The sequence below is a fragment of the Carassius auratus genome, chromosome 34 (assembly GCF_003368295.1).
Source record: "Carassius auratus strain Wakin chromosome 34, ASM336829v1, whole genome shotgun sequence".
Taxonomy (NCBI): Eukaryota; Metazoa; Chordata; class Actinopteri; order Cypriniformes; family Cyprinidae; genus Carassius; species Carassius auratus.
The window spans coordinates 7,529,729-7,556,906 of record NC_039276.1 but is presented as its reverse complement, the minus strand read 5'-3'; the positions used below and the strand labels follow the sequence as shown (position 1 = coordinate 7,556,906).

Genomic DNA, 27,178 nt, shown 5'->3' with positions numbered 1-27,178 from the left:
GCGCGCGCTGCGTCTGTCTATACACTACACTGCACAGCACTCGCTGACGAGCGCGCACAAACCTCGTCCTCGGACCGCGGACACCACAGCGAAACTGGAGCAAACACTTCAGTATCCTCCTCCGCCGAGCCAGTGGACCGGGACCGAGAGGCAGCCACCTCCGTGGACCGATGAACTCGCAGAAATGTCCCGTCACATCTACACCCGACACGGGATAGGCGACGGGGTTCAGAAGCCCATTTTTCAGGTAGGAACGCGGGAGAAGGCGATAATGCGATGGGAAGCTGCACCAAACACACAGTTGTGTTTGTGTGTATAGGGTCAAACGACTTTAAACTGATCCATAATACTCATATTTCTTTCAAATCTGCCAACAATGACAAAATGTTCCTGTTTGAAGGGTTTTTTACTCACAGTAAATGACTCATTTGAATAGCCTATTTGAATATTCCCATATGTTTAAAAGGTGTCATATGTTGAAGATTATATATATATATATGTTTATAATATTGTTACATTTATTGTTGCTACAGATGGAATTTTCATATACTGTATTTGGATGGTTCTAAGGTACATGAAGGAATAACATGTTACAATGTATAAAAAAAAAATAGTTATTAACATAGTAAGTAGTCAACAATCTGTGGAAGAGTCCCGGTAACATTCGTGTGTTTTGTGTTTTATATTTTAAACCTATGCATTATGTGGAATAATAGTTTAAATGAACAATACACCTGAACAAAAATTTGCTCACCCTGATGATGTTCCAAACTCAAATTACTTTTTTCTTGCCGTGTAAAAAGATGTTAGGGACTGACAGCCTACCATTTACTCTCATTGTATTTTTTACAAAACAGTGTTAGTAAATAGTGAGTCGGTCACTTCCTTTTGTGTTCTGCTGAAGCAAGAAAGTCATATAGGTGAGTAAATAAAGAGAAAATATTCTTCTTGGGGTGAACTTTACTCCACACAGGCTAACTATACAATTAAAAGGATCATTAATACCAAAGGTGTAAATCCAGAATGTGCTAAAAATGAATGGATGTCAGTTTGATCTATTGCTATTTAATTAGGCTGCTAAATAATTCATGTTCTCATTGATTTCCCTCTAAAGGACACATGACCTGACCCAGTTTGTAAGCATCAGTGCTTTTTATGCAGCAGATGGCCATCACATTTACATTTCACCATGCATTTCTTGCACAAAAATCTACTGTAAACATCCGTTCAGTTCAACCAGCTATATATTTCAACCGCATGATCTACTCAGAAGTTGGTCGATGTAGGACTGCATTGCAGCCAGCCATACTGAAGGGCAGTTTCGACTGCTCAACACATTGCATTGATGTCTATGTGTCTCTGCAGAGTTCAGCTTCTTCGTGGTGATGCGCCTTGACATCTGTCTCAATAAACCCTCCTTATCCGTCCAAGCTTTTACCCAGGATAGGTCAAAGATCCTCATGTCTGCTGTATTTAGCTGTAGGTTTCATACTGAAGCACAAAACAACGATGATTAATGCTGTGGAAGCATATGGGTAGCAATATTCAGTTTGGGATGTAATATGCAAAATGACAATGCAATATGTAAAATGACAATGCATTTCTGTATTTACATTTACATTTTCCAATACATCTGTGCAACATTTGGTGCAAAATGAAAATTAAATTACATAATTTTCATTTGCCATTTCATACACCAGTTTTAATATGTAAAATGAATACTAATTTTAACGCTTCATAAGTTGCAAAATTAAAATGAAAATGTATTACAGAAATGATTAGATATGTCTAACATGTTCAAGCAAAAACTGTGGCAAAATGATCATTTAAATGCTATTTTTCTTAAATGCATTAACACTCACAGTAAGACACTTAACGATTGCATTTTCATTCAATGTCCTGCAATGAATGTAGCAAAATTCAATGTGCACATTGAAAATGCATTCCGAGCAGCACAAATTATGTGCTCAGCTACATCTGATTCAAATATTATGCTAATTAACAGTGAGCGGTGGTTTCAGACATTACAGTGCTTCACTCGCACTGACTCTTATTTTGCCTGAAAGAATGATAAGACCGAGCTGAAGGTGGAGCGATTCGAACAATCAGATGAAAGCAGCGTTTCAGCTCCGCCCACAAGTGCGAATAAAATATTGAAGCCATAAACTGAAATGATCAAAACTTACATGGACCAACTGTCTTATCCATGTTCTCTCAATTGAATCCTCTAATTAAGATTTGAGTCTCTTGACCTTCTGCAAGCCCTGCCTTGTTCACGCAGTGATTGACGTAGTGGGAGGAGGCGGAGACATGATCGGCTCGGAATGCATTTTCAATGTGCACATTGAATTTTGCTACATTCATCACGGGACATTGAATGAAAATGCAATCGTAAGTGTTTTGACTGAGAGTGTTAATGCATTTTAGAAAAATAGCATTTAAATGATCATTTTGCCACAGTTTTTGCTTGAACGTGTTATACATATCTAATCATTTCTGTAATACATTTTTATGTTAATTTTGCAACTTATAAAGTGTTAAAATTTGTATTCATTTTACATATCAAAACTGGTGTATGAAATGGCAAATGAAAATTATGTAATTTCATTTTCATTTTGCACCAAATGTTGCACAAATGTATTGGAAAATGTAAATGTCAATACAGAAATGCATTGTCATTTTACATATTGCATTGTCATTTTGCATATTACATCCCAAATTGAATATTGCTACCCATATGCTTCCATATAATGCAAGCAATGATTTGTTGAAATGCTTTGCCAGTTCATTTGATTCTGACAGTAAGTTCTATAGCTAACTAAGCCCATTGAGACCCCTCTGACAGTGTTGCGGTGGGCTATGTGGGTGTTTGTGTGTGTATGAAAGTGTCTTTGTTCTGCCGGTAGAAGAGAAATAGATTAATATCTTGTTCTTTTGCCATAGGTGAACAGAGGCACCTACTCGCAGCGCAGTCGACTTAAGAGATCCGACGGCAGTACAACATCAACCAGCTTCATCCTTCGCCAGGTGAGAGGGGAGATTATGGAAATATAATGTCTTTTGTTATATGGCTCTCACACTCTCACACTTGCTTTTGTTTTGCAATGAATTGAACTATTTAGTTCGAGACATTTCAAGGGTACCTTTTTTAAAGAGTTTTGAAAAGTGACTAATATTCTCAGTGGATAATTGACTATCCACTTTCCATGTGCAAAACTGGGTTATGTAATATATTTTATAGAAGCCAACGATTTCGCATTTATCCATAATACATATTTCTGTCAAATCTGCCAATGAATACAACCTGCTCCCACTTGGAGAGTTGTTACTCATTGCAGATGACTCATTTGAATCTTTGCATCATGATTCATATGTTCAAAACGTGTCACATGTTGAATCACATTATATGTAGTACTGCAGTGGAAACTATTTAATAATAGAATTCACTGTGCTTCTAGGCTTTGATAAAGTATTTTAAAAAAAGTGTATCAAGCTCCTGACTTGTGCCTGTCCACAATTTTATCCCAGAGAATCTTTTGACAGTGCCTCGCAACCCATAGTTGATTGTTTGCTTCAGTTGCACTGCCAAGGACTGACATGTTAGAGGAAAGCTCTTTTCATGCTGAGCTAATCAGAATGACCACAGCTGAAGTCAAATGGCTTTGTGTGCCATTAAAGGTTAACAGGTCATTTTTAGGAGGGAGTGATCCTTTTTTCCAACTCAGCGATTCTGTTTTTTTGGTTTTTATTTTTTCTGGCATGTTTGTGTTATATCTTTTACTTGGATGTTATAAGTTGCACTGAGTAAATGCATATGGATAAAACAAAAAACTTTTTCCGTCTTCATTTCAGACTGCAAAGCAACAAATCTGATTATTGTAAAGGGAGGTGATTCTTTTCTATACCCACTGTATATATTTAGTGTGATTTTCAAAGAATTATACTCTTGTGCAGCTTTTTGAACAGGTCATTTCGTTTCCAAGCAACAGACGAATTCTCGCTGTCATCAGATGAATATGAATTGCTCATGGCTACCTCTCCAACTGAACTTATTTGATATTTATTTAAATAGAGCTGATAACATCTCAAAAAAAAGATTTGGAGTCAAAATGAAATCAAGCCTGTAAATATTCTTTCAGCACATGCAATATGAAATCATAGAGTCCATTTTCCTAATGGAAATATGATGTAATCCTAGTTGTCAGATACATCTAGATATTTGAGTTTGCCCAGAAGAAATTATCCCAGGGGAAATCAATGACCTTGATGCCTGCAATGTGACATTTCTAGCTGTCCCTGAATCTAACCTTGTTCACATGTTTGAGCACTATACTATTGCCTGCAGAGTCTGTGCTGTTGTAAGGCAAAAGCGTTGTATTAAATCATAATGTGGACAGAAGTAAGCCTTTATTTCTATGTGACCAAACAGCATTTACTGTAGAAGTTGTTTTTACATTTGACAGCGATGTTTCAAGTACTATATGATGGCATTTTGGTACTGATTTATATTTTAGATTTATTTATTTATAAGAAGAAACATCTTTAAAAATAAATAAATATAATTTATTTGCACAGCTAATGCCTCTTTTCAGATGAATTATTACTTTATTAAGTCAAAATGTAAACAATTTTAACAATATTTTTCCATAAAATATGGAAATAGTTTGCTCTTTTTATTTTTTTTATTAATTTAGTTGTCTTAAAATAAATTGTATATATTTTACTGTATATGGTAGGGTAACTTAACAAATGAACAAGTATTTAATTTATGCTGGATGAATTTTTACATTTATTTTTCCAGAAAAAATGGCAACTTATTTTTATGCTGCAATATATATATAGAACTAGTAATCATCTCTTTTTAGCATTTCTATAATTTCTTTTATAAACTTTTTTCCATATTTTTAATGAATGAACGGTTAGTTGCAATTTCATTAGAACTGTAATGAAGAAACAGCTTTAACATTTTAGTATATTCAATCATCTTATGTGTGCAGCGTATGCTGCAGTCTATCTGCAAATGATTACAGAATCTAGGTCCCCAAAGAACCTTGGGAATTCAGCTCTTTGACTGACTTCCAGGACACTCTATTTCTGGACATACAGTTGAGGTGGTTTCACAAATAAGACCCGTCATTGAGGATACCCTACTTTATAAAGTTTGCATATGTATATATTTTTAAAATTGTAAAACACTTGAACGATCTGTGTTCAACCAAGTCTCTGCATTTCTCACACAGGACAACCTCCTTGACAGCAACCAATCTGGCTTCAGAAGTAGACATTCAACTGAGACTGCCTTGCTCTCAGTTGTTGAAGCCCTAACTGTGCGTTCACACCGCCGGCATCGAGAGCGTCAAAGTGGCCGGAAGTCATTAATTTTCAATGTAAGCCGGCGTCGAGCAGCGGCGAGTAGCGGCGCGGCACGACTTGGCCGTTGAGAGCGTCAAGAAGAGTTGAAATCAAGGCAACTTTATGGTAATGAGCTTTGACGCGGTTGGGCAGCAACCAATCGGAAAGTAAAAGTCCACTGCTTGAGAGGATTCCAGAGAACGCAGCTCCGACCACATTAGTTCCCAAGCACAATGGAGGATAGGTTTATTATTGCTGTTTCGCGTTTGCAATAATCTATGATGTGTCCCTGTTTGCGTACAGGGACATAAAAAATTCATTAAAAGTAATACGTGGACCAAGGTGTCTGAGATTGTTCATTTTAAGTAAAAGATCTTAATATTTCGTCCACAACAATATTTAATGAAGTTAACATAACGTTACCCTCCTTGTGGTTAGTCTGCACGAGATCAACAAGCTTGTTTGCTTTGCGGCCACTTTAAATACAAAATAAGCATTCGATCTATGTCAGAGCGTCTGAGCGCTCACGAATCTTTCTGCAGAGTCGTGAGCAGAGCGGCAAGAGTGATTAATGACGCTCTCGACGCGGGCGGTGTGAACGCACAGTAAGACTGGCAAGCGCGGAATCCAAATCTTCAGTACTTATGCTGCTTGATCTGTCTGCTGCTTTTGACACGGTTAACCACCAGATCCTCCTATCAACCCTACTGGCAAAGGGCATCTCAGGAACCACACTTCAGTGGTTTGAGTCTTACCTATAAGATAGGTCCTTCAAAGTATCTTGGAGAGGTGAGCTGTCCAAGTTACAGCATCTAACTACTGGGGTGCCTCAGGGCTCAGTTCTTGGACCACTTCTCTTCTCTGTCTACATGGCATCATTAGATTCTATCATTCAGAAACATGGCTTTTCATACCACTGCTATGCTGATGACACTCAACTCTACCTCTCATTCCATCCTGATGACCCGACGGTAGCTACTTGCATCTCAGGTTGTCTAACAGACAATTGCAGGATGATGGACCATCACCTTCAACTTAACCTTGCCAAGACAGAACTGCTTGTGGTTCCAGCAAACCCATCGTTTCATCACAATTTCACCATCAAGTTAGGCACATCAACCATAACTCCTTCAAAAACAGACAGAAGCCTTGGAATTATGATTGATGACCAGCCGATTTTCTCAGACCACATTGCTAAAACTGTCTGATCCTGCTTTATTCAACATCAAGAAGATCAGACCCTTTCTTTTGAAACATGCTGCACAACTCCTTGTTCCAGCTCTTGTTCTGTCCAAACTGGACTATTGCAATGCTCTTTTGTCAGGTCTTCCAGCCAGTTCTATCACACCTTTACAATTAATCCAGAACTTTAATGAGCCAAAAAGAATACACGTCACACATCTGTTTATCAATTTGCCCTGGCTACCAATAGCAGCTCGCATAAAATTCAAGGCATTGATGTTTGCCTACAAAACTACCACTGGCTCTGCACCCATTTACCTAAATGTATTACTTCCGACGTATATGCCCTCTAGAAGCTTGCGTTCTCCAAGTAAATGTCACTTTATTGTGCCATCCTAAAGAAGCACAAACTCACTTTTACGGACTCTTAAATTAAATGTTCCCTCCTGGGGAACTCAATCCAAGTCCTTGGCCAACTCTTAAGAATCAGATTAAAACCCATCTCTTCCATCTTTATTTGACTCTCTAACTTTAGCACTCACTATTCTAATTCTATTCTTAAAAAAAAAAAAATCTAATTCTATTTTCTTTTAGTTTATTATGCAATTATGTGTGTGTGTGTCTGTGTGTGTGTGTGTCTGTGTGTGTGTGTGTGTGTGTATGAATGTATATATATATATATATATTTATAATTATGTACATATATATATATATATATATATATATATACATATACATATATATATATACATATACATATACATATATACATACATATATATATATATATATATATATATATATATATATATGTGTGTATATATATATGTATATATAAGACCTCTAACACTAGCTTGCTCTATTCTTTTTCTATTCTGTTTTCTTTTTTATTTATTATATTATTTAAAAACCTTTGCTACATGTACTGTGTTAAGCTAACTGAGACTTGTTATAGCACTTATATATCATTGCTCTTTTTGTTGTTTTTGATTGCTTCCACTGTCCTCATTTGTCAATCTCTTTGGATTAAAGCATCTGCTAAATGAATTAATGTAAATGTAAGTGTGATCATAACAAAGAACCAAGAATCATTAATGAGAACCTCAGATTCAGACTTTTTGTATAGTTTGTGTACAGTTTGTTTTTATTGTTTGATGTTAAAGCATACTTCCAAATTCTTAGGGAAAAAAATCTATGCATCTCCTGATGTATGTAAAAGCTTATTATAGAGCATAAGGTAGTGCTGAGAGGAAACGTCTTGCTTCTGAACATGTATGTGTCTTAGAGATCTGCTCAAATGTGGTGAAAAAAAATCCAAGGGTGATTAAAACCTGCTGAGATCAAGGTTAAAGACAAAACTGCAGGTAATAATCAAGTATGTAAACAATTTTCATGAATTTATGGCTGAAACAACCCTATTTTGATGTAGACAGATTTCAAATGATTTGTTAACTCTAGCCATTGGAAGTTGTTGCTGTTGTTGTATTAATCTATTATAACACATTTAAAAATCCTGATCATTGGGAGCTCGTATAAATTATTTATCTTGCTGCTATAGGTCACATGGCTAAACTCTTTAGTAATTCATTTATTTCTTGCTTCCCTCCTGTGCAGTGGGCCGGATTAGCATGACTGTTGGTTTGATGATCAGATGTTGACATATCAGATTTTAGAGATTTTCCTGACTAAATGAAATAATGGAATCAGGAAACAAGGCGCATAATCAACAATCACAACAAAGCAAGTGGGTTCTTTGTGGAATTATTACAGCTATTCAAATAACAGTTAAGCATTAAAATGAAACAAAAATCATAAGGATATTAAGATACACTTTATTCAGTAAAAGGCATTTGTTTTGTTTTATCTGCTATTTTATTCCTATAGCTGATTCACCGTAAATCAAAGAAGAAAAAAGGTTCAAATTAAATTAGAAAATTTGGGTGAACTAAAAGGAGTATTTCGTGTAAAGTGACATACTAACTATTTGAATTATGCATGTATATTTTACAAAACATAATCTATAACAGTAAGATTATTTTATTGGTAGGGTGTAAATATTTCATATCATGAAAACTACTCATTCTCTCAGTATGTCATTATTGTTAATAATATATTTTGCATTATTATCTCATCATATGCTTGTAGGTTGATCCAGTTGAAGCAGAAAAGTATTGACTGCTCTTGTTCTCTTTTGATGTCTATGGACTTTTCGTGAGTTTATTTTATTAAAGGGGTAGGGGTAAATTAAAGAGTTGAGTGTTTTGTCAGATGTGTAATTTTTTACTCAATAATTTGTTTCATCGAGTAGAAAAGCAGGCATGTTGTAGATGTGCGTTGTGAACTACAGGGGGCAATGTGTGCCAGAGTTTTATACTCAAGAGAGTCCTGATTAATTAACAGCAACACTGTCAGTTCATTTCCATGTAATTACTTGAAAAGACCTGATTGGTTTTCTTATTATAATTTTTTTTATAGGAGCTGGAGTATCAAGGGAAATATTATATAGTCACAATAGCAGAATTAAAAATGCAAAACAACCTTCAAAATTTTCATTTTTAATGTTACATCAATCTCTATGGAAATATGTCTCAATTTATTTTGTTTGTCCAGGGACATAATGAATTTTGTTGGAGCAATGATGAATTAATTTAAAAATGTAATATTTAAAAGATGCACAGGTAAGGGAAAATAGCTGCAATTCCCTCCTGGTGGAATGACCTCCTATATACTCTTGTCCCAGTGACCGACTGGTGTTTTATAGCTTCTCCACATTCATGGGCATATATTTACACAAGCAGAGGTATTGATACCCCTGGTAAAGAATGATCTGGCTCAATACTATCATGTCAAGCTCTCATTTTTCATACACTATTCTTTTTACAGTGTACGTGAACTTATGCATGAATTTTGAAATGCATTGTTCAGTTTATATGTGAACATGGATGAAAGAAAGAGATGAAATGCAAAGAGGTGAGATCCAAGATGGTCTAAAATTGAAATTGCAAGGAAAAATTGCAGATAACCCAGTGGTCAAGGAGTGGAATGCTGTCAGTACCATGCAGACCCCTTCTCCTCCTCTTTTAACAGTCAACAGAAGAGAGCACTTGTTCTTTCTTACTGGAGCTCCTCTCAGCCAATCAGAAGACAGACTCACTGCTTTGTCATCAGCTTCTGTTTTCCTGCACTGTTTGTGGAAGCTTGATAAAATGCCAGGTCTCTGCAGCCTCTCGAGAGAGCCCCACTTCTCTATTATGTGATCGATCAAGCTTCATCCTCATTAATACAATACGCTGGCTTCAGGAGTGAAAGGGGCGACTGCCGTCTGCTTGACATTCCTCCTTCGGTGGTCTTTCTGTGGGAAAGGGGATTATAAGAGAGCCCTGTTAGACGTACTCTCACTGGAGCTTCCTTATCCCACATTTGCATTTGATCATTAAGGTGAACCCTTGGGAATATCAGACCTCCATGTACGACAATTTGTACCTGCATGGATTTGAAGACTCTGAGGCGGTGAGTAAGGGTCTATATGTGTATCTTCATGGGCTATTCAATGAATGCATGCTCACACAAATGCTCTGAGGATGGCTGGAGGAATTCAGCTCATAGATGGTGCTACTGGTCCCAGTGAGTGTTTTGGGGGAGGGGAGAGGATCCTTATGCGTGTGTGCATGTGTATGGGTTTTGTTTCACTGTCACCTCCACTCTTCCTCCAAACCACGCTCTGTTTCTCAGACGCATCGTGGAAGAGGCAGTCGGGGGAGAGCATCAGTCAGCTGTTGTGGTAGCCTGTTATTCCGTATCATTGAGCTGTCACTAATAATGCCACACTGCTTGCTGGTTTAGACCCTCTTAGCTTGCATGCATTGTTGTTTTTGTCGGATTTACAGCTATACTCAAAAGGAACGCTTGCTTAAAGTGGCACTTTGTTTCTGCTTGTAATGGAGGGCTCATTTAATTAGCATTATTAGATCAGATATAAACGAGTCCCATGGAAGTAGCAGTACTGGTTACAACCAAAAATCAAGGCCAGTTTCCTTATTTTAACTGGTCTCAAATTTCAGCACTTTACAACAAGAGATGTATTTGTTGCTCTTTGTGATGCAGCCTTGTTTGTTAACATGTATCACAAACCACTCAGTGTTACCACTGGGAAAAGTCAAGAGATGGAAAATTAATCAATATTATTTTTGGGCCATATGACCTAACTTAACAGAAAAGATATGTTGAAGAACTCTGAGAACCAAACGACATTGGAGCCCACTGACTTGCATTGAAACAAATCTCAAAATATAATTTATGTTCCTCAGAAGATTCACCCAAACTTAAAATGATGTCACCCTTTTCCAAACCTGTATGACTTTCTTTTGGAAGAACATAAGACAGGAAAAACACATTTTTTGGTGATCATCACACTACCACTTTTGCAATTTTCATTATTAGAAGTTTGCTGTTGAGAAATGGTAATTGGTTTGAAGGAAGGCCTTTTTTTTGTACTTTGGTATTATTAATTAGACCAATGATGCTCTGAGAAAAGCAAGTCTTTTTTTCATAAACCTTGACAAAAATCATAATTGTGTGGATGCTAGGACCAGCACCTCCTGCATTATGTCCATACATTTTTTTGCTTGTAGTTTTCGTTCATCATTATCACATTTTTCAAAATTAAACGCTTGATTTAGCCTAAGTGAGAAACATAAAATATTATATAAATAATTATTATCTATGGGTTTAGTTTAGTTTTGAACAGGAAGGATATTTAAATATATATATATATATATATATTCATTATGTGTCATCTTGTGACAAAAAATGGGATGAATATGTTGTGTGTTTACCATTAACTGTACGTTTTCACCTTTAAACCAGTCAATGACTGTCTAACAGCCTTACAAAACAATTGGACAGAAAATCTGTCCGTCTGGTACAAAGTATCTGTTCTCTGCTGTGAAATACTGAGAAGCTGTTTAATTTGTCTGGAGGACAATTTAATACCCCGCAGCAAGTATTTTCTCTGGAATTATATGGTGCAGAAATATCATGGAAATGATGTCGTAAGACTGAAATAATGACAAAGTAGCTCAGATCTGGTGGCCTCTAATGATCTTAATATAGCCTTGTGGTCTAATTGTGTCTGCCTTTCTTTTCTCCTCTTCCATTACAGCTTATGAATATTAAAAGTAATGGAGGGTTAAGGCGGGAACTATTCATTGCGTGTAATTGTTTTAGTGTATCCAGTTTTTTTTATATTTATGACATTGATGGTGTCCCACTATTTTTAGTCTAATTGTGCAAACTAGATCCACACTGTTATATTTGGAATTGCTTTCTAAAATAAGAAACTGCATAAGTTTCAAGCAACCATTTCAATGCTACTGTTTTTCGGTATAGTTTTAAGGTAAAAGTTTTTGAGAAGAATGGATGATAGTGATTGTTCTTTTCAACTATTTATTTTCAGGGAATTGTTAACTAAATTGGACTAAATTAGAACAGTCAAAGCATAAGTTTTCCTCAAAATGAAAATGAATTTCCTGTCAATCTAGAACTAGTAATGACTGCATCTGTAAGTGATTCTTTGAAGTTTGCAACCAGTTCACAAATCAGACAGAGCAATTCACTAACATGCTGTTTTCAAGCTAACAGTTCAAGGACTCAATTCCAATTTTGGATTGCAGCCCACCAGTTGAAAGCAACTGATTTAAAGATCAGTTTAGTCAGATTTTAAAATTACTAACACAAAGCTTTCATCGTCATCTCTTTAGTATTTGCTTTCATCAGATGTGACCCTAAATGGTAGTGATCTCATGCTGTGTTGTGGAGAGATTTATCTGTAATTAACCACTGCTCTTGCCTGCATTAGTCCTTAGCCCTCATGATTCATCTGCATATCTGCTCACAGGAGGATGCTTTTTCACTGACTGATTTATCTGCTCTTGTTTTGAAAGAAATACAGTGCAAGGATCTGCCAGCATAGTGGACTTTGAATGTCCCAAATGCTCTAAGACTCACTGGCATCACAGGCAAATGTTCATGGCGTGCAGTCTAAGCTAAAAAGATAAGCGGAATGTGTGGCTTGACAAACCCAAGCCTACACACTTGAAGTGGTTAGATAATGGTGTATGTACTGAGGCAGAGTACATGAAAGCTGCATGTGGTTCAGCCATTGTGTGTGGGGGGGTTTACTTGTCTATATACTTTCATTTGGGGACAAAATTGTCTCCAGATGTTAGCTTAAATCTTTCTTAAAAGGGATTCTTAAATACAGTATTCTAATCCATTATAATTCTCTGTTTGTATTGTGTGTGTGTGTGTGTGTGTGTGTGTGTGTGTGTGTGTGTGTGTGTGTGTGAATAAACAGCATATATATGCAGGATTCATATGATGAAAAAAATAATTTTCACGTTTTGTTATGATAACAGAGTATAAGTAAACATTGACTTACAGAACTCAATGCTCTCCACACTCCGAAGAGAAAATCAATTGTAACCAAGATGTAGAAATGGTGGGGGTTTTTTAGGGGAAAAAATAAATATGAAATGGCCCCTTTAAATAAATATAATTGGGGAAGTATTAATATATTATAGATAGTTTTCCTTCTCTTTTTCTTTTTCTTGTTATGTTTTATTCATGGCTCCTTCTGAAGTTGAAAGGTTAATAGATTTTGCTATGTGGTGATAAATAAACATCAGTTGGATCATTTATAAAACTGTCTTGCTGCTAAGTAGGTTGTGATAGTCTAGTCACAGAAATAATTTCCGTGGGCATTCATGCTAAACTGAGTGCTTGAGTAAGATATTCTAATGTGTCTCCGGACATTTCCATATTAAGGTTTTTTTTATCTCCTCCTAAAGCATGTGTGTATCTGAAAGCCTGTTTGAAAGAAATTGATTTGTTTCATTCTGATGTAACAAGTTTGAGATCAGTATACATTTTCAGCTTTGTTATGGGAAGTATAATTATTTAAATATTACATTCCCAAGTTAATCTACAGTCTTCATCTGTTTGAACGAGTAAGTATAAATATCTGTATAAGAAACCAGTGAAGAAGAGCTTATGTTAGTGCAACTTCCTAGAAATCAGACACATGTAGAATACATGGGGGAAAAAATCCAATTTATCTCGTAAAGTGCATGTACTGAATATTTTAATTTGACTCAGCATCACACAATTCATAAAGTTTACTCAGTAGTCCTTTCTGGGAAGTTCTCCAATGGGATTAAAGGTAGATGAATGTATTTATGACCCTCTCATCTATGTGTCATGTCAAACATGATATGGCAAATATGGTGACACTTTCACAATATTCAAAGATTATTTGAAATATTGAAAATGCATTTCAAATTCAATAGTTAATCAAATATTTTAATATTTTTTAAATGAATAATTTACACAAGACTATATGTAAAACGATAACCATTTACCAGTTGAACCATTCATTGCTTGAAAATGAAATATTTGACCTCAGTTTGAAGTGTGCTGGCAGCCTGAGAAAGAGGAACTGTGCAATCATCTGCTGGGGAAATGTTCCCCGTCATGCACCCTGCTATCTCTCTCCATCCAACCATCAGTATCGCTGAGTCTGCAGCACAGAGGAAGCAAACCAGCTGGCCACAGAGTGTAATGTGAAGTGATTGCCTGACTGCAGATTCTGTAAATGCCCAAAATCATTTGGATACCAGCATTGTATCCAAATGGGAGCAGAAACTATTTGGATGCCGACATTCTTCTAAATATTTCACAAGAAACAAAGCTTTACTTTTTGCCATATGCATGTTTATATGATCAGTTGCATCATATTTGCATTTACAGTAGCATTGTTTTGTTTTGTTTTTTGTTTTTTAGATCAGATCCACTGGAGAATATAATACAGAAACACATGCATATGTAATGATGGGCCATCATATATGAGTGTTTGTTGACTCATAAAAGTCATTGTGCATCAGCTCAGTTTAAAGATTCAGACTGTTTGTGTTGCAGTATTAAACCAAATAGTTTGATGGTCCAGTGGTCCTAATGAGTGCTGGAGAATGAGAAGATGGAAAGAGGTGTGGCGAGGATGAATCACAGGGGCTTTGATGTCATCGAGAGCAGATGCAGCTCCTGTCACTTTACTCGCCTCAGTGCACATCACCTTATGTAACACTGGTCACATGACTTCCCTGGCCGTGGAGGTCCATGATGTAGTGTGAGGGCATTGTGCTTGCCAGGGTTGTGAGCTTAAAAACTGAAGTGTCTAATGATGTCTAGTCGTCAAGTGAACAGAGATGGAGATCTAGAGATACTGCTGGTTTTGCTAGTCCACTAGGTATGTAGATCAGAACCAATTCTGAGTTGGTCGAAACTGGCCTTTTAGCAGCTACCATTTACAATAATTGTGTCATCCTTAGTTGCTAAGTTGCTTAAAAAAAGAATGACACATCTTGTGCACCTTTCATCCACTTGCTTCATCTCCCACAGTGCTAGAGACATCTTTCATGGCAAAAGTGAATAACCGTGAGCTTGCCAAAGTGATGATATACAGTTAGACACGATGAGTGTCTCAGTGTACCTTTGAGGAGATGCCACGAATGGAGTCAGATTCTCTGATCAGGCACGTGCCGTTTGTGTGCTTGTGTGTTGGCATCTGGGTTCCACTGAACTGTCTTTGTTCTTCCTTCAGCCCTTTATCTGTCTTTGGGTCCCTTGTTTAATATTAAGGTTCTTTGATTTTTTTGCCAGTATAGAAGATTAATTGTCTTTTATTTTCTGTGCTAGCAGCACAAAATGGAATTGCAATCTGTTCAACCTTTCTTCTGCAAGACAGGACCAGATCAGATAGACCACTCATAAAATAAAGATGGTGGCTGTAGGAATGAACCTAACCTTGGACCTTTTGTGAGAAAGATTTAGCTGCAACATCCTCAAATGCATATATATATTTTAGTATAATTTATTTTTAATACATTATTTTCCTATTGAACATTCTATTTATCAATTATCCTGAAAAAAGTCTCACTGTTTCTACAAAAATATTAAGCAGCACAACTGTTCTCAACATTAATAAGAATCACCAAACCAGCCTATAAATGATTTGGATAATGTGACACTGCCTTGCCATCAATTCAGAAAATATAGTTAAATAGAAAAGATTTATTTTACATTTTAATAATATAATACATTTTACATATGCATGAGATATATTATTGAAATGTACAGGTGAATTTAACAGTATTGAAGATATCTGTTTTGCGTCATGCCAAAGTCAAGTAATGTACTGTTTTTACTGAGGAATGAAGTAATTAACCCGCATATTCAGTAGATTTTAACATTCATTTAATGACATGTACAGTAAAAAAAAAAAAAAAGGTCTGTATCAAATGCTGGATTACTGTATTGCATTGATAAAGAGTATACTAGTGGATTATGAGATTAGTTGTTCTTATGTGACTCAACTAAAGGGTTAATAAACCTTCAAGGCAACTGTTAGCTTTGAGCACAGTCTTTTAAATTAGCAGATCAAAGCACATGTTGCTCTTGTGTTCATTACGTCTCTTGCTCTCAATAAACTACCATTCTGGTTTAAGAATCTCACCACATCCATTTGTCAGTAGTTCCCTGCTATTCAGAGAAAAAAAAAAACAATTTATGCATATATCTTTAGTTTTAATGTAGTAATTCTGTATTAATTGTTTTGGGGAAATAAAAATAGACATAAAAATATTATTGACCTACACTGCTATAAATTAATATGGTTATCATTGCTCATAGTAAGATTATGTTTTCTTGGAAGAATTGGATGAGAAATGTTTTAGTTCATAATCAAATAATTTGCAGACTTGCATATTTTTGTAAATCTGAGCACATTTAGTAATTTTCTTTGTGATTACGAGGATATTTTTTCCTCAGGAAAATAAGAAGCAGATGCTTGAAGGGTCAAATTGCTCTCCATTTAATTTCATTGCTTTCTAGGTGAAGAAATAGATATTTTAAAGAGAGCTCTTTGGGATTTGTCTTTCTTATGGAACGTTTGATCCATTCGCTCTCTCTTTTTCATTCCCTATAATATTTTTAACCAAGGCATCCATAGTTCTGATTCGAGGCTGTCAGCTTCAGTCATTTTGTCTTTGATCTGGCTGATTTCTTCAATGCTTCCATCAGCCTGTTCATCAACACCTGCACATGTTTAGTCAGCTTTAGAAACACTGTGAAGTCAGCCTTAGACATGTTTACTTCACTCTCACCAGAGTGGGTTTCTTTGATAAGATCACATCTGCCTTGTCCTCTGTTTGTGATACTGTATGAAGTGTCTAACAGGAATTCAACTCTGTACTCATAGTTTCAGGTTCCTAAGAATGCAAGCTGCAAGTTATGGTGGATTTCTAGTAATTTATCTGTATCATTTATGTTTTTTTATATTTGTTTGTGGACTGAAATTTTTTGGAAGATGTCTCTTATGCTTACCAGTAAAACTGTAATATTTTGTTAATAATTTATTGTATAGTGTATGTAGTGCTGAATGGCTGAATTAAAGCACTAACTTTAATAATCAGAAATTGTCTTTTTATTCTGTGACTGAAGAAATATAGCAGTGATACAGTGATGCCCTTTTAGATTTAACCAACATTTATTCTCCCAAGCCCAAAAATCAATTTATGTTTGCTACATTCTCCTTGATAATGTGTCATTTCACTATTACTGCTGCCTCTATTTTAATGCCGTCTGTGCTGTTGCCTCATGTCATTCAGTTTAAACTTTGTTTTCTTCTTGCACCGTTCCCCCTCATTGAGTTGTGTCATTTTGTTCAGGTGTGAGGTTTATTATCCATAGTTCAAGTGTGTCCGGTCTTGTTTGTGTTTATGCTACTCTGTGTGTTGGATCAAAGACTTTATAAACCTTTGTCTTAATCTTCGTCTTTTTGTGTTTAATATAATGTAGCTATTACAGCTGTTAGGGTTTACGTAACATTTTTTCAAAACCTTTAACATGAAAGATTATCTTTATTAGCTTCTGCTTGATGCACTGCAATTAATACATTTACAATACAATACATTTACATAAAATAATATAATTACTTTGTGTGTAATACAAATATTTGTCATTATGTACAAGCAGAAGTAAAAGTTATTCCTCCCACTCATTCTTTGTTTGGTGTAGCACACACCCACTGTAAATCATGCATAATTCTAGATATAGTTTAGGGTTCTTGTGATTGTTTTACATCTTTCACGTTCACTTTAATTACACTTTTTAAATGTGCCTTTGTGTAAATGGCAATAATTTGATAAGAATTCACAATGTGTGTGCAGGGTTCCGCCGATTCTTATACTAGCAGACCGTCCGACTCAGATGTCTCTCTGGATGAGGAGCAGAGCGGCCGGCAGGAGAAAGAACAGCAAGCCACCGTTCAGCTGGAGAGGGCAAAGGTCAGACTGTCTTAGCCAGAGCTACCTGTACTGTACCTATGTTTTTTCTCAATTTTTAAAACAGCAAATTGTAGAAACTATTTTAGGGAGCGTTCACACTTGTAGTTCAGTTCTCTTAGTTTGTTCGGTCCGGACCAAAAAAGAAAACTATACATTTGGTCCTAAGCGTTCACACATTTTTGACAGCGAACCTAAAGATACAGAACCTAAAGCCATACTGATACATTCACAACCTGATTGAATGATGTATATTTCGTGTATGACATCAAAGTACCTAATAGGGCTGGGCCTATAGATGATGCCATCGTCCATCGCCAATGGCTGACAGACATCACGATGTTAACCTGACATCGGGATTCAAATAACACCCCCACCCCCCGTAAGACTCACGATTACAAGGACTCTATACTATGAGCTGCAGTACTTACCACACATTTGACAAGATTAGTGCTCAGGATCTGCAAATCATTCACCATCGTCCTATCAGATATTTCTCCTTAGTCTGTGTATGTGGTAAGTGAACTTTTATGATCATAATGCAAAAGGCCACTGCTACCAAGCGGGTAACCTTTTAGCGGCAACGTAAAACGTGTTATTTGTGTCACACCCCTAACCCCAACCCTGATGTCATCGTCCATCACAAAGTTTCACAGTAGACATTGTCCATTGCCAATTTGGTGGACACCGCCCCACCCTAGTTCCCATTCACCGATCTGTCTGCTCAGTGCTGCTTAAAGTCCAACACACCTAATGCCTAGTACCACTTATTGGTGCGTGTACTTATGATTTTAATTTTCACCACCTGCAAACTCACATAGAGCTCATAAAAGGCACCTTACCTCCTCATTGCTCCATGCTTGCCCTCTGCTCATTTTGTTTTAGATACACCACTCATCCACGTCATCAAATCATGTCACATAGCGTCCCATCTTTTTATTAGAGGGACAGTATTTGGCCAGTGTTGCATTCATATTTCATTTGAACTGCACGAGAGTTTGTTTGGAATGGCTTGGCTTGTTTGGTGCCCACCAGGGTTCGGATTGCAGCATTCACAATTACTTAAATGAACCACATTAACAGAGCAGTTGCACCAGAGTTCGTTTTGATCGAACTAAACATAAAAATTGTGAACACACCCTTAGAGGTAATTAGTTTCTATTGTCAGGTTGCTCAAGCACAAATGGTAATTAAAACTGCACTGAGTTACTATTAATCTATATGTGTTTAAATCTGTCTCAGGCCAAAGCAGTGGCCTTTGCCGTGAAGACAAATGTCAGCTACTGCGGTGCCCTGGATGAGGATGTTCCTGTCTCCGGCACTGCCATTTCCTTTGATGTTAAAGACTTCCTTCATATCAAGGAGGTGAAGAGGTCATTTATTTAATGAGAGCCTGTCTAGCTGTATCTATTTATAACTTTAAACACATTTCTTTGTCCTCTGCGTATTTCCACAGAAGTACAACAATGACTGGTGGATTGGGCGACTGGTGAAGGAAGGTTGTGATATCGGTTTCATCCCCAGTCCCTTAAAACTAGAGAACATTCGCTTACAGCAGGAGCAAAAAAGGGGTCGCTTCCATGGGTAAAACTGACTGCCTTACAAGGGGAATATATAAGGAATGAGTGAACACTGAACCTTAAACAGTTTTGAAGACTACTGTTCAAATGTAAAAAACTAAACTTCAGAATGATTACAAATACCTCATTGTTCGTTGTAGCATTTGTTATATGTAGAACACTGGATGGGTATTTATTCATGAGACAGCTTATTATGTAATTGGAGTAATGTCCTTTTAAATACTGAGCATGATCGGTCATAGTTGTACGTAGGTGTTAATTGAAAGATAAATGACACACGAATGCTTTGAATGAGATACTGCGTTCTTTCTAAACAGAAGTGATCAGCAGTGTTGAGTCACGCAGCAGTCATACCTCACCACTCTCTCAAATGAAATGTTTGGGTTTAAAGGACAAAGACATTTGCACTTTTCTGTTCTTTCCTTAAAGGAAAAACGTAGTATGTCTAAAATAGTGATTTCAAATACATCATTCAATACATTTACTTATTATTTACCTTAAATACAATAACAAAGATGAATAAAGTGTTGACATTATAGCATAATCTAGCTACTAACATCTTTGTCTCGCCTCAGGCTGTCCAAATGTTGACACAAAATTACATAAAAAATGCCCAACTTGATCTTACTGCAAGGGTATTTAATGCAAAATTAATTTAAAAACATTACAAATGATTTATTTTTGAGAACATAACTGGATTCCAATTAGACATGCAATGTGATGAGCTCATATTTTAGTTTTGAAAGCTTTTTTTATCTATTAGGTAGTATATATATATATATATATATATATATATATGTACATGTATATGTTAAAGTTAATGGTTGCACTTTATTTCACAGTACGTGTACTAACATGTACTTATAGTGTACTTACAGTGTATTTATCTAAGAAAGTTCTGGTAACACAAGTTAACTACAATGGGGTAGGGTTAGGCTTAGGGGTAGGTTCAGGGTTAGTACCAAGATATTACATAGTTATTGTAATAACTATAATAAGTACATAGTATGTACATGAGGAACAGGACTGTAAAATAAAGTGCTACCAAGTAAATGTATATCCTTAATTAACACCTTTCCCTGTTCTTTATTCCTATAGGAAGTCCAGTGGGAACTCCTCTTCCAGCCTGGGTGAGGAGGTTTCAGGCACCTTCAAGCCCAACCCTGCTTCTGCAGGTCAGCTTCAGTCTTCAGACTCAGTGAAGGGTTCCAGTTCACTTCTGACTTATAGACTGGTTTTATAGAATGTATCTGAAATTAAGGAATGAATAGATGGATATTTTCCAGTAGCAACTGAGAGAAAAACTTGTCTGTCCTTTTTAAGGCTGTTATTGCAAGATATGAAGTGTCAAAATTGTTAATACCCCTTAACACAAAACAAATTTGGCTGAGATACACAATATGTAGAAGCTGGGTTGCCCAGTGACATTTAGTATATTATAATAAAAAAAACATACAGGCCTAATGCTATGCACTGAAACATTTAGATTTTTTTAAATATTTTAAATAGAGAAAAGATGCACCTGATTTTGATGTATTGTTTTGTGGCTTGTTTAAATCTACTTTTTAAAACTCCTCTTTTTCAGGTAAACAGAAACAGAAAGTGGTGAGTTAACTGTATTTTATTTGTCAGTTCTATCAATTATACGTAATAGTCCTACTATTGTAATAAACTGCTGTTTCGAGCTATTGCTGTGTTCATGCAGTAATCTGTATGGGGCTATTGAAAAAAAACAGCATATTGTTCCTCGTCTAAATCTCTGTTATATTGCAGGCCGAGCACATTCCTCCATACGATGTGGTCCCCTCCATGAGGCCGGTGGTCTTAGTTGGACCATCACTTAAGGGGTATGAGGTAGGCCTCCCCAATCCTTATGGTGTATGCATGTATATATTTAGACATGGTAACCAGGGCATCACTTCTTAAGCAGCAAGCGAGAGGGGATGTCGGTTTGTCACTGAATAGCAGTCATCATCTCCAAGCAGAGTTGCCAAGGCAACAACCTTCTGGGTACAACATGCCAGTCTCAAAAATGGAGCATGGTTTCAAATTAGAAACTGAGGGGGAAAAAAACATAACAACCATCCCTGAAATCAGCTTGACAAGTGTGTTAGCATGAACCATCTCCATATTAGACTAAATCTCTAGTCATACATCTTGGAGCGTACATCATGAATGATTTGTGAAAGATAAACAGCTCTGTTTAAACATTTCAGCTCATTATTCAAGAATATACAGTATGTTCTGCTCTGCTTTGTTACAAAAATGATTTGAAAGATTAGTTCTCCCAAGATGAGTTTGTTTCTTCATCAGAACAGATTTGGAAGCATTACATCACTTGCTTACCAGTGGATCCTCTGCGGTGAATGGGTGCCGTCAGAATAAAAGCATCACAATAATCCACAAGTAATCCTACTAACTCTAGTCCATCAATTAATGTCTTGTTAAGCGAACATCTGCATGTTTGTAATCCACAAATCCACCAAGATCCATTTTGTTTCTTCTCAGTATTGCTTACAGCTAAAATATGAGTACTCTATCTCTAATATTATTGTCTTGTCTGAATCAAGTGAGAAATAGGCACAGATCAATCACAGAATGCAAGCGAAAACAGTCCAAAACAGTTTTTTAAAAATATATCTGTGGATTTTGATGTGAGAGGACAACAGGAGGAAATGTTATTATGATTTTGTGCGCATTATTGATGGATTTGTTTCTTACAAACATGCAGCTTTTTTTTAACTTCAAGACGTTTACTGACAGACTGGAGTGATGTGGATTACTTGTCGAATATTATGATGGTTTTTTTTCAGCTGTTTTGGACTCTCATTCTGGCGGCACCCATTCACTGCAGAAGATCCGTTGGTGAGTAAGTGAGGTAATGCTACATTTTTCCAATTCTGTTCTGATGAAGAAACAAACTCACCTACATATTAAATGGTATGGAATGAGTAAACCAAATTTTTTGGGGGGTGAACTACTTTAGGACAGACTGCACTTATTTGTTATTACCTTGCTGGATGCTGTTGAAGTAAAGTAGATATATTCCTCAACTTTTCCAATAAATCATTACAAATCATTCGAAACACAACTGCTCATAATAGTGTTTACTCTCTTGTCCCCATGGGTATGAACACAGGTGACAGATATGATGCAGAAAGCACTCTTTGACTTCCTGAAACACAGGTTTGAAGGCAGGTGAGGGACAGCTTTTAATCTGCTGTGGATTTTAAATAACTTTGCTGTACCTGTGGTAGATTTCACTACATTTATTTCCTAATTGCAGGATATCAATCACAAGAGTAACCGCAGACATCTCTTTGGCCAAAAGAACTGTACTGAATAACCCTAGTAAGAGAGCTATCATTGAGAGATCCAACACCAGATCCAACCTGGGTATGCCAGCTTATATTTATTTGCCATTGAGCATTTCTAATTGAATTCAAGTTAAGTAATTAATGTTGGACATGTTTACTGCTTCTAAATCAGCATCATGTTGACATCATGCTGAATGTTTCCTCTTTCCGACAGCGGAGGTTCAGAGTGAGATCGAGCGAATCTTTGAATTGGCCAGATCCCTTCAGCTGGTTGTGCTGGATGCCGACACGATCAACCATCCAGCCCAGCTCATCAAGACTTCTTTAGCTCCCATTATTGTCCATGTCAAAGTGTCTTCTCCCAAGGTAACAAGTTTGAATTTCTTCATTAAAAACTTTATTAACCATGTATTATGTAACAACGTATTAACAATATCTGTTAGTTAAATGATTGTCAATAGTTATTGCATGTGCGTGCTTACAGGTATTGCATCGGCTGATCAAATCACGAGGGAAGTCTCAAAGCAAGCATTTAAATGTACAACTGGTGGCAGCAGACAAATTAGCTCAATGTCCTCCAGTGAGTATCCAGAATAACATAACAGACCAATTCTTCTGTTTTACCCTTTATTCTTTCATAATCTGAAATACACTATCCCTCAGCAGTTATGGGTCAGTAAGTCGTTTTTGAATCTTTATGCACAATGTTATGTTCTGCAAGCCTGATATTATTTGAGTAAAAAAGAAAAAGAGTGAGGTGGTTGAATGGAAGACATTGAAAATGTAGCATTTGACATAAAAAAAAAAACACACACACTGACTACATTGCTGTTCCTGCCCTGTTCCAGGAAATGTTTGACATAATTTTGGATGAGAACCAGCTCGAGGATGCATGTGAACATCTGACTGAGTATCTGGAGGCCTATTGGCGGGCAACTCACACTTCCCTCAGCACTCCTCTGAACCCTCTGCTGGGCCGCAACCTGGGATCCACTGTGCTCTCACCGTACCCCACAGCCGTCTCTGGACTACAGGTGAGTGGAGACTTGGAACTCAGTTTTAAATAAAAATAAAAAGATGCTGATTAAAATGTGTGGGAACTCCTTGCTAAGCTCCACCCCCTTGTTTACTGTTGCCATCACAAGCATTATACAACATAATTTACCACAGGAATGAACTGGAGATTTCAGAGATTACTGGAGATTTGCATGAAATTTCAGGAACAAAACATGCTCATAGAATGGTAAAAAATTAAGTAAACTCAAATATTAGATTACAATTTATTTTAAGGTGTCCTTGTTACAGTGTAATTATACATATAAGCACTGAGTAATATTAATTAACTACATGTACTTAGGGTAAGGATTTGGTTTGGCTTAGGGTTACTTGCATGTATAAATGCATAATTAATTGTTGTTATAATAGTATAATAACAGTACAGGAGTACAAAAGTCTATGTAACTTGAAACAAGGACACACTAAAATAAAGTGTTACCAAATATTATGTTTATGTGTGCTTAAAATTAAGTTATTTTATATGACCCTTTTTAACAAATGTTTTTCTAAAGAAATTTTTGACTTACTGTATGTCTGTATGTTCCTCTGAAAGTATTAATTTGTATTTATTTTGAATTGTACTATGTTGGTTCCGTTGCTAACATCAGTAACCTTTCAACAGAGCCAAAGAAATAAAAACAGCAATCATATCAGTGACAACTCTCCAATGGAGCGGCACAGCTTGATGACCTCCGACGAGAACTACCACAACAACGAGCAGCAAAAGAAGAGTCATAACCGCCTGTCCTCCAGCTCCCAGCTAAGTCGAGACCACTACCCTCTGGTAGAGGAGGACTACCAGGATCCCTATCAAGATGCATACAAACCTCACCGCAACCAGGGCTCCCCCGGGGGCTACAGTAATGAATCACGGCACAGACTTTAAACGTCCAAACCACTAGAGCCAGAGCTATGAGATAAAACTCGTGTAATTGTGTAAACCCTTTCTGAAAATGGAGTGAATTGCGTCTACTCTGAAACAAGTGGAAACCGTACTAAAAGCATGAATCTGAGCACCTGTTCCGTCTTTGTAAGGCAGTTGTTTGCAGCCCTTTTGCATCATCTCTTATCAGGCAGTTGGAGGTGCTGATTTTTTCTGCAGTGGTTAAGTAAAGATGCGTTCCTGGAGAAATGAAAGCTATAGTACCATCTGGTCCATCAAATTTCACCTGGTAGAGGCCTAACCAAAGCCCTGCACAGTCTATATTTGCAGGACTTTTCTTTATGTCATGTTAATTTTCACCCTGAACTAGTGTCGGCATGCAGAAATGCTCAACAGTGCCGAGAGCCAATCAGCACAGAGCCTTTTTTTAGCAAGATTTCAGTAGCCAGTGGAATGCATTTGCTGTTTTGTTTCTTCCTGTCTTAGTATTTATGTTAGATGGTCTCTTTTTTGCCCAAACAGCCTCAGGTACGAAGCAGGAATTCTTCATAGGTGCCAAACTCCAAGAGGTTTATTTTCCCGCTGTCTATTTTCATAATGATATCTGCAAATAGTCAACACACTTTTCTGAGCAGAACACAAATGATAGCACCAAATTATCCCTTTTTACATAGACCATAATGCCTGTAGTTCACTCAGCGCTTTGCCTGGGCCTACGAGTGGGATGTTGTTGCAAAAATGATGCCGGAATACCAATATCAGGTAGATTTTAGCATTTGAAATTACTTTATCACTTGGTTGTAATAGTAAAAGAACGTACCTCATGAAGCCTTACAAGATTACCAGATTATGTTTCACACAAAAATCAGAAGAAAAAAATATCTTAATTTGCAAATAAATATAAGTATAAACAATACAATGAAGTGTGTTTTAGGACCATTATCTCCTCTTTTTTAATTTCTGCAATAAAAAAACGTAAGATTTTTTTGTTTATATTGTAAAGAATTATGCATCATAATAGTATTTGTTGTGGTGCCTTTCATTTCAAAATAATGGTTAAAATACTATACATATTATTTTTATGCTATGTAAGGGGTTTTATTTATTTATTTATTTTTGGTGAAATGTGACCTGAGCATGTTTTGGGAGATTCTCAGGGGTTTTGTTCAGCTCATATCACACTCTTGTTTTCTGAGCGAAACAGCAGAGTAGCCTGTGTCATTAAAATATGTGGCAACTGAGTGGAAACCCATTCTGTCACTGAGGGAGTGTTTACTCAACACCATTTTCAACTAAAAATGGAAAATGTTTTGGTAACACTTTATTTTAAGGTGGCCTTGTTACATGTACTTACTATTATAATAACAATTAATAATGCATACGTGCATGCAAGTAACCCTAAACCAAACCCTAATCCTAACCATAACAATATAGTAAGTACATGTTGTTAATTAATATTACTGAGTACTTAAATGTATAATTACACTTTAACAAAGACACCTTAAAGTGCAAACAATGTTTTAAGCATTTTGGCCATTCATTTACGTGACAATGGCCTTTTGGGGGCCTGAAAATGCAAACTTTTGAAATAAAAGTGCAAGTTTTTGAAAACAATACCATTTTCCCCTCTGTTTAAAAAAAATTGTAACAGTGTTGCGCAAGCATATTATGTGTTTGTGTAGAGTTTCTTTACAAAGTGACTTTGCCAACTACTGGCCTGGCATGAATAATACAGCGTTTCTAGTTTTAGCGGATCAATGTGAATGGGGATCATTTTGATAATGTTGTCATCTGTACGCCAAACATTTCAAAAACGAGAAGAAAAATGTTTGTGTTTTTAGTACATTGTTGTCATGTAAAGGTACCCAGTATCAGGTCTCCACAAAGTTTCTCTGTTCTATGAAGCTTTATGAAACAATTATCGATTATCGATTATTATGACTGCTACTAGTCTTGAACTATTGTTATTTGTTACTGGTTGCCATAGCAGGTAAACTAAGTATTGGAATTTAAATTAAACTTTAGACTAAGATACAACATAAAACTATAAAAGGAAATGCTTTTTTTATTGTTTGTTTTGCTTGACAGTTTTATCTGTAAAAATTGTCTTTATTTGTTTTCATCAGGCCTGTTTGCAAAAGCAGTTCACACACACTGATGTTGTCAGGTGTCATTCCTGCCTTTGCATGTGCAAAACATGCTGATGGCTTTTGTGATTTTGACAAAAAACATCATTGTCATTTATTCAGTGAAAAATGCTAAGTATGTTTCATAAGCAGCTCCAGACAATGCTCGTAATTGATGTTAGCAAAGTTATTTAAATGATGTCTGGATCTTGACATTTGCATTTTTCTCAACTCAATTCTTGGTACTGCAAATCACACCAATTCTGCAATCTGATTTGATTACGTT

General features: G+C 36.4%; 1 protein-coding gene across 2 annotated transcripts; it reads left to right on the top strand.

Moving 5' to 3' along the window:
* Positions 1-33: 33 nt before the first annotated feature.
* Positions 34-25,230, top strand: LOC113053056 (voltage-dependent L-type calcium channel subunit beta-4-like). Of its 2 annotated transcripts, XM_026217708.1 has the most exons (14): positions 34-247; positions 2,944-3,027; positions 17,817-17,933; positions 19,173-19,295; positions 19,387-19,514; positions 20,609-20,685; positions 21,096-21,115; positions 21,284-21,364; positions 22,650-22,708; positions 22,797-22,906; positions 23,042-23,193; positions 23,312-23,407; positions 23,676-23,861; positions 24,506-25,230. In XM_026217708.1, the coding sequence occupies exons 1-14, from the start codon at positions 185-187 to the stop codon at positions 24,767-24,769; spliced, it is 1,560 nt and encodes a 519-aa protein (XP_026073493.1). In that variant the 5' UTR covers positions 34-184; the 3' UTR covers positions 24,770-25,230. The 2 variants fall into 2 exon arrangements, with proteins under 2 accessions (XP_026073493.1, XP_026073494.1); XM_026217709.1 differs by lacking the exons at positions 34-247; positions 2,944-3,027 and adding an exon at positions 9,705-10,044.
* The last annotated feature ends 1,948 nt before the right edge of the window (positions 25,231-27,178 follow it).

What these genes read in the sequence shown, in the direction of transcription:
- LOC113053056 (XM_026217708.1), top strand. Translation starts at nt 185, where the DNA reads ATGTCCCGTCACATCTACACCCGACACGGGATAGGCGACGGGGTTCAG. An exon ending in TTCAGAAGCCCATTTTTCAG is followed by an intron (nt 248 to 2,943) that starts GTAGGAACGCGG and finishes CTTTTGCCATAG; the next exon opens with GTGAACAGAGGCACCTACTC. An exon ending in AAAAGGGGTCGCTTCCATGG is followed by an intron (nt 19,515 to 20,608) that starts GTAAAACTGACT and finishes TTATTCCTATAG; the next exon opens with GAAGTCCAGTGGGAACTCCT.